Source organism: Microtus oregoni, unplaced genomic scaffold, assembly GCF_018167655.1.
Source record: "Microtus oregoni isolate MIOR12 unplaced genomic scaffold, Mior012 000018F_ref0000195, whole genome shotgun sequence".
Classification (NCBI taxonomy): domain Eukaryota; kingdom Metazoa; phylum Chordata; class Mammalia; order Rodentia; family Cricetidae; genus Microtus; species Microtus oregoni.
The window spans coordinates 16285053-16296645 of NW_024543077.1; the positions used below are offsets into that span (position 1 = coordinate 16285053).

Sequence of the window (11593 nt, forward strand, 5' to 3'; positions counted from 1 at the left end):
AGTTTGTGTGTTGTTATTTCGGGGCATAAGCTAGCTGAGCAGGCAGCCGGGGTGCTGGGGACGCAGCCCCGCCGCCCTTATTACTACAGACAAATCTAAAAATAGATGGTAAAGACTTGTATTTCAAGGCATTTAAAAATTTATAATGATAAATCTGATAATTTGATTGTTTAGCTATTCCACATAGAGAAAATATGCTAAAGACTGGTTCAATATTTTTTTTTTTGAATCACATCTGTCAGAACATGAACAAATTCGAAATGCGCCACCCACGCACGGATAAAATAAGATACTGAGGTAGGGCCCATGGGAGCGAGATGGCTCAACAGGTGAAAGTGCCTGGTTCGATTCCTGGCCTTGCATGTCTTAGAAGAGACCTGATATCCACATATACGCCCTGGTACCCTTGTGCTTACACACACACACACACACACACACACCAAATACACAACACTTGTAACACAAACTAAAGCATTATCCTGAAGTATTCATTTTATTAACAAACACAAACTTGAGATGTTTATAATAAAACACATCAGTATTGAGAAATTCTACAGCCTGGAGGCCATCTCTGTCCTGTTTGTCTTTCTGACATCTTCCCAGCCACATCTAATCTTCATTATCTTCCTCCTCAAGCAGGGCAAGGAGAGCACGACCTTACATACCAGGACCACAGTTGGAAGGACAATAGCTATCATAAAAGTCGGAGGCGTGTACCATACAAACTGATTGATATCCACCCATTTATTCCAGGCAAAAATCAAAGCGTGCACTGTGCCCAGAAGAAGAGAGACAATTCCTAGCTTGCTCTGCAAAAGAAAATACATTATGACCCTAAGCAAAGGTTGATTCAGTAACAGTCAATGCCACCCTATCCCCTTGGGGCTTGTCCTGCTCCTTTCATTTGTCTACAGCTATGTTCTCAACATGGTCCACCCACACCTTCCTATTCTTTTTATATGCTGTACTCATCACATGACTTTTGGGTAACTGTTCTTGTTTCTAAGGTAAGTTGAAAAGTCACTATCTTTCTCTTAGGAAGTGGTCAACAGCTCTCTCTGTGCCTTCTCTACCATTCTGCTTAAGATAGCTTTCTTAAGGTGTTTCTGCTTTATTGGTGGCTATGGGGCTCAAAACCAGGGCCTCGTGCGTGTTAGCTGAGCACTTTGTAATGGGTCAACATCCCGGATTCATTATGACATTTTGTTTATTGATTTTATATTAACTCTGCCTACCAGGCAATAAATAAAATTGGACACTGTCTCACAGCAGGGTCCTGGTAGGAGCAACACAATATTTTGAACATGTTAGGTGTTCAATGAATATTGCTGATTGATTAAAGGATACTGTAAAAAAAAAAATCAATCTGACCTCAGTGATCTTTACCAACTGATGTTATTCTAATTATGTAAATGAATAGAAAATGGACTTTATGTGGTGTGTGTGTGTACAGTTTTCCAATGAATCATTTTTTAATGCCAAGCAAGAGGTTTTAGTAAGGGAGGCTGGGAAAATAATTGTAGAGGTTTCCCTTCACATAGAAAACAATCATCCTGATGTTTATTACAAGGCCCGCAAATCTACCACTTTTTTCTTTTTCTTTTTCTGAAGCCCTATGCTGGAAAAAAAGAAGAGGAATAAAATCACTGGTCCACGAACATTAGAGAAGGTCTATTGACATCACAATTGTAAGTTCTGGAGGACGCTAGAAAAAGCAGTGAGGAAAATCTGAGGCCAGTCAAAACACCTGTTCTTTATATATATTTGAGGCAGGGTCTCCCTATGTAGTTCCCATTAGTCTGGAGCTCACTATGTAGATTAAGATGGCCTTGAACTCCTAGAGATCTATGTTTTTAAAACATTACATATTCTGATAGGATGGAAGAAACACCAGGAATCATTTCAGTGATTGGACAAAATAAACCTAGAAGATATGAAGAACAACTTCAATTTGTTGAAACGCGTTGACATTAAACAGAGAGAAAGCTGTCCAGAGCAGTCCACTGATAGACTTTTGAGACATTCTGACAAGATTCTTCTAGATAACTATTGTTGGAAATGATCATTAGCCTGACAAAATGAAAATATCTCAACTATTCAGCTGTAATCGTATCCCTCAATTAAACAGCTAGGTTTTTATTTTTGGTATATGAACTGTGTAGGAAAATTGGGAGTGTTACCAAGTCTCCGACTCCAGGTGAAGTTTCTAGGTTAGTAACTGGAAAAGCTCTTGAATGTGTGCATTAGCTTCCCTAAATAGGTATTATCTACTTACAGCCCCAGCTACCAGGGAGGACTTGCCAAGGTGCAATGCCCAGATTCAGATTAACACTGACAAGTACTGCTCAGTGCACACGTGACAGAAAAGCAATGTAAAAAAGGATTTCACGAGGGAGACAGAACTCCATGGCTACTGGCTGAACATGAAAATCAGAAAAGACTTTTTTTGAGAGAATGTGCTACTGAGTCTAAGGCATGTGGGAATAAAAGAAACTTTGCGGCCTTATCAGAAGGCCGTGCTGTCTCCCGGAGACACATATGGACATGTGGAAGAGACGGGGAGAACGCCTCACTGTGGGGAAATCTCCAGAACTACCTAACCATACAAGTTAAGACTATGACTTGAAAATATTTCCCAGTTACTTATGACTGAATTAAGTTGAGCTCCTTGGCTCTCGCTGCATGGAGCCTTTTTAAGTGTGGGCCTCTACCTAGAAGCTGTGTGAGTTCATGACAGGATTCTGAATTCCAGAAATATTTCGAAAGTTCAAGTGATTAAGCTAATTTAACTGTAACTTAGAAAAAGCATCTTTAAAAATGACATAACAGAACTAGGTGTGGTGGCTCATGCCTGTAAGTTCTAGGCTATCCTGAGTTATATAATAAATTCCAGGCTAGCCTGGGTATAAGTATGAGATTCTATCAAAAAAAAATTAGGTATCAGAATACCTTCAGTCAATAAAATTTTGTACTTTAGAGGAAGATTTGTTTTTCTTCTAGAGAGCATAAAACTATGTGTCTTCAAAGGCATGCCTAAAGTCAAAGGCTAGAAAAAATAATGTTTTTATTGGGGAGACTAGTAAACAGTTGATATTCCTCAAACATATTTATAGTTATTGAATGGGAGCAGCAAGTTGTCTAAAATGTTTTAGATGTGAGAAACAATGTTTTTGTTTTAGTAATGTCTCTCATTTATGTCTCCAAAATGCATCCGATAATTTCAAGAAGCCATAGAAAAACTAAGAAAACATTATTAAATGGAAGAGTATGGGATCTTTACTACTGGAAAACACTATTTTTCTAGAATAAATCAATATATTTAATATTCTAAGAAGACTAGGGTCACCTTTACACATCACTTACCTGAATATAGTGAAATTCTCTCCATGTTAAAGCGTCACTCACAGACGGGATAGACGTCACAGCCAGGAGAGCCAGGATGGCCAGTCCCACAATCCCCAGGGACACGTAAATCTCCATTCTCCAAACATCATGCTCAATCCAGGCATCCTCTTTGTTTTGCTGAACCTAAGTAAAAGAGGAACACAGCCAGACCTGTTGATAAGTGCGCTTATCTGATGGCTAATCCTGACAGAGCCAGAGAGTGCTCGGGAACTCTGGGAATAAGCAGAGGGTAAAACAACCAGTCCTTGCAAGGTCACACTGCCAGGAAGCCAAGAGTGAAATGTGACCCTGTCTTTGCAAAGTATTTTTATGCTGAAATTGCTATTTATTTTCAATTAAAAAATACTCCTTGATATAAGATGACAGATGCTCTTGAAATCACAATAACAATTTTTAAAAATGAAGGCTAATTTCTTAGAGTGTCAACAGGGGCCTGGGATACTACTGTTACCACAACAAGAGGGTGTTAATTCATTAGGTCATTTGAACCTTTCAGTTTGTTAACCTTGCAGGGTGACACCTCCTACCTGCTTGTACGCCCAGTTGAGCAGCTTGTATCTGTAGGAGCGCCTCATTGGGTAAGACAGGCTATAGAGTGCATGCAGCACAGCGAAGAAGAAGCTGAGGAGCCCGAACTGCTTCCTTGACAGCATCCACCTGTCTAGCCACGGGGGGAATTTCTTGTACTTGGTCCCATTGCGAAGTTGCACAACCGCGGCTATGACCCCTGGCAAATAGACCAGAGCCAGGAGTGTGATGGAGACCATCGGCAAGACTTTGTTGATGACCAGGATTGGGATCTTATAAAAATACTGTTCACGGGACGTTACTAAAGGGTAAATGATTTCCCTCAGAACAGTGTACAGGAAGGTCAGAGATGATACAATGGCAGCGATTTTAATTGGCAAGCGCCAGTTTGGGAAGAATTCCTGCGTGTGCTGAAGCTCAGAGGGGCAGGCAAATGCGTCGACGTGGACCATGTGCGGCAAATGCGCCTGTCTTTTCAGCATGCTGGTCTCTCCTGTGTCCTGAGACTACGAGAGAAAGAAAGGGGACATCTTAATGGAAAAAGCAATGGATTTCTTTCGCTCTAACTTCCTGCTCCACCATTGTGCTTCCCAGTGAATAGGGCACTCAGAGACGCGCTTGTGAATACCACTCAGCTATGGTACAGTCTGGGTATGACTGACCGAAGGTGCACCTTGAGACACGGGTGTATTTCCTTCTTTGTGTCAGAGACAGACTCTCTTGTAGCCCAGGCAGACCTTCTGCTCCCCACATAGCTGAACTCATCCGCCAGGTTCTGTGTGAGGGTTGCCACCAAACTGGATTCCAGGTCTCTTTAAAACGAAAGGATACGTGCTGACACACTAAAGCTTAGATAGCCATGTCTCTTGAAGATTTGAAATAATGGCATAATCTTAAGAAGCCAAAATGAAAAACCGTTTTTTAAAAAATTCCAAATTCTTCGGCAAAATCAGCAAACTTGTATATCATACTGGGCGTTCTGCAACGTTTCTGTTGGTCCCTGGGCACTTATGCAGAGCAGTGACAGTAAATTCAATAATTCCAGTGCAAAGGATCAGGAGGAATAGGGCCGTTACCAGTGGAGAAAAGCACGATTTGGGGCTTCCGCACAAGTGCACACCCCTCTGTCCACCGCGTTTTTAGTAGTCAGTAATTCAAAGAAGGTGGGCTGAATCATTTGTCATTTCCACAAAGGACACACAGAAATAAACTTACAAAATTCAAATTAAGACCATAGAGTATTTCATATCGTGTTCCTTCATGAACCGCTGGCTTCCTACCCCTTACTACAGCCTTCGTTTTCACAGCCCCATGTGTGCCGAGGGAGACACCTCCACTGTTTGTCCCGACTGTCACGGTTATCTTGCTCATCGCATTTCCTGCAGACCCCACAACTCCCGGTGTTTGAGAACGACCTCTCTAACCCATCTGGATTCTTCTCTGAGTCAGAGACCACAGCGTCTTTCTCATTATTCCAGAAGGAAATAACCTCTGTAACTCCTGCGTGCTAACACAGCTCACCTGATTTAGCCGAGAACAATTTTCTGGCTAAGAGTGAAAATTAGGATACAGCAAGTAAGACAGCTTACTGAAAAATGAAAATGATTTGCCTTATGGGGTTATTTTTGTAGGATATATGCTTGTAATTCTTAATCTTTTCCCGCTTTGAATGATTAATAATCTATTATAATTGCATTTTACGTATTTTAAAAATGTAAGTATTTGGAACTGAAAATTCCTAACACTTTTTCAAATGTTCTAGTAAGAAACATCTAACCCTTTAAATGATTCTTTGCACAAAATGATTTATCTGTTTAAACTCTGAGTCATTGTCCACATGGAGGTCTCTCCCGTGAGCTGCCACAGAGCCTATGAAAATGTTTACAAAACTACCAGTAAATGGGACATTGTAATTTTTGTTTTTAAACTTAGAACCAGAGGTGTTGGAAAGGACTTAAAGGGCTCTGGAGATGATCTAGTCCAGTTCCTTCACTTTATACAGAGATACAAGACCTCAGATTTTCAGGGACCCAATGACAGCTATTCAGCTAAGCCCAGCTAACCGGTCAAGGCAGCTCAATCATACCACACTGCCCCGACTCAGGCCAGCTTCAGCCACAGGCACCCGAGCGCAGAGACCAGCAGACGAAAATGAAATGCACTCTCTCAACACTAGCAGGTTCAGAATACGCTTGAAGTGTGCATAGATTTTAATTATTAGCTATAATACTCATTATTTTACCGAGTAGGTGTCATCTTCCAGATTTCTCTCAGGCTTCATTTTCCAAAGTTCTTCTTGCTTTGTAATATTTTTACCGATCTCCATGAATGCTATAAAATAGTATGGCTTCAGCTACCTAGAAAAATAAAAAAAGTCTATTCCATTTATGATAATTTTGTTTGATGGAATAATATAAAGTATTCACTTTAGAATAAGAGATGATAGATACAACTAAGGTTCAAATAGTGAAAAGGCTGGACATTTAGAGAGTCGCGAAGCATTGATGCCAACTATTTGTTCAATGGATGACCTATAGCTATAGGAAACACAAAGGATTAGCTGTTACGTTTTACTTCAAGAAGACTTAACTCCAGACTCCCAGTTAGAAGAAAGCTCATTCCCCTTAAGGGAAAATGGAATCAGGCATGCAGTCTTTAGTTTTGACAATGATGTTATCAATGGAGGCTTGAGGTAGCTGATACAGAACGTCAGGAAGACATGTTTCTCAGGCTTCTGGGGTTGAAATCTGAGACAATAATTCACTTATTTGTAAGTTGAAATGTTCCGGAAGGCAGTGAACGGAAGAGACAAGATTAGTAGGGTGAATCCCAACAGTTGCTTCAAGGTCCAAAAGATTGTATTGTCAAAGTGCCCTTTGAACAAGTCCTGTTGGTAAAACATGGCTGCTCATCTATTTCCAATGGGGTGCTGAGTTGCATTCAACTCCATAGAGAAGAAGCTAGTAAAAATAAAAATTCCCAAACAAACAAAATTATTCCTTAAGGGCTTTCATGAAGACCATTCCAGGCTTGGTTCAGCCTTTTTTTATCCAGGAGAAGCAGGATGTCATATTTATAGTGGCATTTCACTTGTATTTTAATAAATAAAGCTTGCCTGAAGATCTGAGAGTTAATCAGCCCCACTGGTCACCCTTACAGACCAAGCAGTGGTGACACACACCTTTAATCCCAGTAGCCACACTAGTTTGCCATAGAAACCAGGCAGTAGTGGTGCACGCCTTTAATCCCAGCCCTAGAGAGGATTATGAGATGGGAGGAGACAGCTCTCAGACACAGTCTCATTCTGAGGATTCGTGGAGGTACGATTGCCATTTGTGACTGAGGTCAAGGTAAGACCCAGTGGCTGGCTGCTTTGTTTTACAAATCTTTAGGTTAACCCCAGTTTCTGTCTGAGTTTTTATTAATCATGCTTCATATATTATCCATTATTCTGGGTGAACTCTAACATTACTCCCAGGGGATTACACCTGCAATTTGTACTTTTTCTTTTTTTTTTATTAAAAATATTTATTTATTTATTTATTTATTTATTTATTATGTATACAATATTCTGTCTGTGTGTATGTCTGCAGGCCAGAAGAGGGCACCAGACCTCATTATAGATGGTTGTGAGCCACCATGTGGTTGCCGGAAATTGAACTCAGGACCTTTGGAAGAGCAGGCAATGCTCTTAACCACTGAGCCATCTCTCCAGCCCAATTTGTACTTTTTCAAACACAAGAGGAAAACAAGGTAAACACACAACAGCTGGAAACACAACAGCTGGAAACACACAACAGCTATGCTGTTGGAAATCATTCCGAACACTTTGGAAGTCTAGACCACCTGGAACACTTTACTAAGTGGAAAGTTATTTCCAGGAAAAGGTTGTAATACTCAGAATACTTTCCAAGTTTTAAAGGTCAAGACTCTACAAAGAAAAGAGGGGTCACCTTTCCCTAACACCAACATTTTATAATTAAGGCACTTTGGGAAATATTTCCAGAATTAACTGTCTTGAAACATTCACGATGAGAATATAGGTTGAGCATCCCTCCTGCAAAAACCACAAAATTGCTCCAAAGTGCTAAACTGGCGTCTTGACGTGGTAACACAAATGGGAAATTCCACATATGACCTCATGGAAGGCCATGCACTGAACCCCAGGAAAATAGTAAATATATATGTCATACACTTTCTAGATAGGGTCTTACTAGACAATGCTACCTGACCTGGAGCTTGCTATATGGAGCAGGCCTCAAACTCAGCAAGCCACCTGTCTCTGCCTCCTGAGCACCGGAACTAGAGGCACACGCCGCCACCTCAAGCAGTAAGTGCATTAGAGAACATCATCCTCAGGCCAAGCCCAGACATACAAAGCCTGAATGAGTGTCCTGTTCAGTTTTGCATCGTATCCTCAAGATACCTTATCGTGCTTATGTGACTATTAGACTTGAGGTTACAGGAAGATGACCCAGGGTTAATTCCTGTGATGACACCGAGTAGCTAGGATGGAGCCAAGTCTAGTGGGCACATTAAGTCCTCTTCTGATATCCTCTCCAGGAGGCAGAGAATGCAGAGATACTCTTAACATTTTGTTAAGTTATGGTGTGGGAGAATTGTCTGTATTCTGTCAATCATGTTTTAAATAAATGCTGATTGGCCAGGCAGGAAGTATAGGCAGGAAAGTCAAACAGGAAGTAGAAATGATACAAGGAGAACAGGAGAATTCTGGGAAGGAGGAAGCTGATTCCTTCCACTCCTGCCCAGACCACCAAAGCAGCAGGATGTGATCTTCCCCATTGAAAACAGGTACTGAGCCACATGGCTAACATAGATCAGAAAAATGGGTTAATCAAGATGTGAGAGTTAGCCAGTGAGAGGCTAGAGCTAATGGGCCAATCAGCTTATAATTTATGGAGACCTATGTGTGATTTTCTTTGGGGCTAAACAGTTGTGGGGTACCGGGTGGGACAAAACTCCAACAACAAACAGGCCCCTCATTCATGTTACAAAGTTAGGGTTGTATAAAACTACCATGCTACCCTCTGTGTAAGCTGGAAGACTTCTTCATTTGAACACAGGAATGCCAACACAGAAAAACCAAGTAAGAAATAAAGAAGGACAAGTCCTGGTGACTGGTGGCAATAGTTTAAGTATTTAATAGTTTAAAGTACCTGAGACCAAATCTTGGATTTCTCAAATACATCTTAATACTCCCCCCCCCTTTTTTTTTGTTTGTTTGTTTGAGTCGGGTGTTGACCATTGTTATTTGAAATTTTCTGGGTAAAGTATACACCATTCAAGAAGCTCTTAGAAGGCCAAGCCCAAACAGACACTAAAGAGGAAAAAGAATGAGACTTCATGCCTTCCCTGGAGGGACTTACAGTCTTCCAGGAACATTATTTCATGCCATTTGGTAAGTTTAATCCATATTATAAAGAGTAGTTTGGGAGGGGTGTCTAGGACTAGAGGAGCATGCATGTGATAAAACATAAGAGATAACTGACCAAGGTTAGAGTGTATTTTAACTCCAGCGGTTCAGTACGGTAAAGTATGGATAAATCTACAATTGCTCACTGTTAATTCACGAAATGCACTGTGAACAATGACGTCAGATGCGGAAAATACAAAGTTAAATGAAAAGGCCTCAAAAAGCTTTTAGTTTAGGGCAGGCAAACACTCCAGCAAGAATTGTGTGGTAATGCGGTGTCTCTTAAAGGACAAAGGTTTATAGACGGATGGTGGCTCGGGAAAGGAAGCAGAGGAAATGGACGAGAACTCCCTTCTATACCCAGTCCTGTGCCATGCAGCGAGATGCCAGTGCTTGCTGACAGAGAACCACTCCATGGAGATTCTGGGTAGAAAGCCAGCGTGGCCCCTGGAGGTGCCCAGCCACTTGTTTGCACGGTACGGTACCATGCTGAGGAGCAAGGCCAAGGAAAAAACGCCCATGTCAGTAAGGGTGATTGCTGACTGCGTGCCCAGAAACCAGGAAAACAAAATACCAGTTAAATAAAACATGCTGGTTTCCATTAGACAGCAGGTCAACACATAATTGAAGTTCTGCAGGAGGAAAGGTTAAGTCAGACTGCCCAGCGATCTCAGCAGGAAACAGCGCAGAGGGAGGTGTCAAGCACTCCAGGATTTGACCCAGTACCCACCAACTCTTCCCCATTAAGAAGCAAAGCACAGATTCTGACATGATTTCTGTTTTGCTGAACTAGGATGGCAAATTTGCTGTTCCTGCTAAATATTGACACAGCCCAACTGACTCATGTTTATGGCCAGGGGTTTAGAATCCGAGAAACCCAATCACTGGAACACACTGTGGCTTGCAGTGTGTCTTATCTTGGGGACTTTTAAACGCGTTTTGGCTTTGCCACAGTCCACTATTGGGAGACGGGGGTATTCTTCACAGTGTTGATTCTTAAAGCCTTGCTCTGGACATGAATGCAAAATGAATTCCCTTCGTTAAATACTGAGATATGGACACATCCCTACCCTAACCGAACAGTGAGACCAAATGCGAAGGGTACTTAAATTATTTGTCTAACAAATGCCAGTCAGTTGATTTCATCAGAGTAAATTATTAAAAGCCTTGACTGACAATTTTGCAGAAAATTCCGAATCCCACCCTGGTCCCGAAAGACCGGTGTTCCAAGGATTTAGGATGAAAAAATTCCATTAACTAGGAAACCAGAAACCCAAACAAACAGCACAAGGTACCAGCCATTCATTAAGCGATGCAAACCCGAGGAGACTTTGCCAAGTTGGCAAACTTACTATCTGAACCCAACCTGACTGCAAACTTGGCCACTATCCTAATCCCAAGCCCTAGCGTCAGGGCCTCGGAGTCCAGCTCCCGGCTGGGGCTGCCGAGGGCGGCTCAGAGCTGCGCTGCCCCTAGCACCCTGCCGGCTCGCGGGGACCTCCCACCCCCATGCACCCCTTTCCCTCCCCCAGGCCCGCAAAGTTTCTCAGGGCCCGTGGAGACGAGGGGCAAGTGCCCTGCGAACCACACGAGGACTCACCCGCTCCTCCGTGGGACCCGACAGCGAGCCGCTGCTGGGACTCGCAGCCCACGCGGAGCCTGATTCCCGCAGCTCGCAGCCTGCGTCTCAGACCCCGCCTCTCGGCCGCCGTCGCACAGCGCCCCCTGCCGGCCGCCGGCGTCCGCTCACCCGGGGTCGCTAGGGCGGCGGTGGGTGGCGCCCCCGCAGGGGCGTGGGCTTGGCCTTTGCCTGACCCTTCTCAGGCTCCCACCGGTGGGCGAGTCCTTCTCTGGAGCACTCCTGGGCTGCACAGGGCGAAACCGTCACCCGGAGGGCTCGCTGAAAACCGGGATGAGGTCTGGACGGAACCTGGAGTTGTGGATTTCTCCTGTTCCTGCGTGAGACTGCAGGGAACCCAGGTCTCCATCTGCAGGGCAGCGCTCTCGCTGAAGCACATTAGCTTCTCTGAGAACTAGCTGTTAGTACAGCCAGAGAACGAGTCTGAGTTTGTGAGTGGCTTTCACCTCCTCATCCCATCCTCAACTCAATCAAGTATTACGAACCAACAGGAAAGTTACCGTCAGTATTCGAAAGTTTCAGAAAGAGAACATGTCAGCGGGATCTACTCCTCGGAAGTGGAAGTCGACTCAGTAATTACTGACTGA

The 11593-nt window shown here is 43.0% G+C and overlaps 1 protein-coding gene across 1 annotated transcript; it reads right to left on the minus strand.

Annotated features, from left to right (window-relative positions):
- Window positions 1–503: 503 nt before the first annotated feature.
- Window positions 504–11031, minus strand: LOC121459092 (metalloreductase STEAP1). The gene is made up of 5 exons (XM_041668602.1): window positions 10968–11031; window positions 6176–6290; window positions 3933–4439; window positions 3364–3528; window positions 504–809 (listed from the first exon to the last, which is right to left on the minus strand). Exons 2-5 carry the CDS (start codon window positions 6257–6259, stop codon window positions 552–554), a joined length of 1014 nt encoding a protein of 337 aa, XP_041524536.1. The 5' UTR covers window positions 6260–6290; window positions 10968–11031; the 3' UTR covers window positions 504–551.
- Window positions 11032–11593: the final 562 nt, after the last annotated feature.

Excerpts from the sequence above, each read along its gene's own strand:
- LOC121459092 (XM_041668602.1), bottom strand. The coding sequence starts at position 6,259 with ATGGAGATCGGTAAAAATATTACAAAGCAAGAAGAACTTTGGAAAATG. Across the intron at positions 3,529-3,932 it reads TCAACTGGGCGTACAAGCAG|GTTCAGCAAAACAAAGAGGA; the intron begins GTAGGAGGTGTC and ends TCTTTTACTTAG. Across the intron at positions 810-3,363 it reads GAGAATTTCACTATATTCAG|AGCAAGCTAGGAATTGTCTC; the intron begins GTAAGTGATGTG and ends TTTCTTTTGCAG.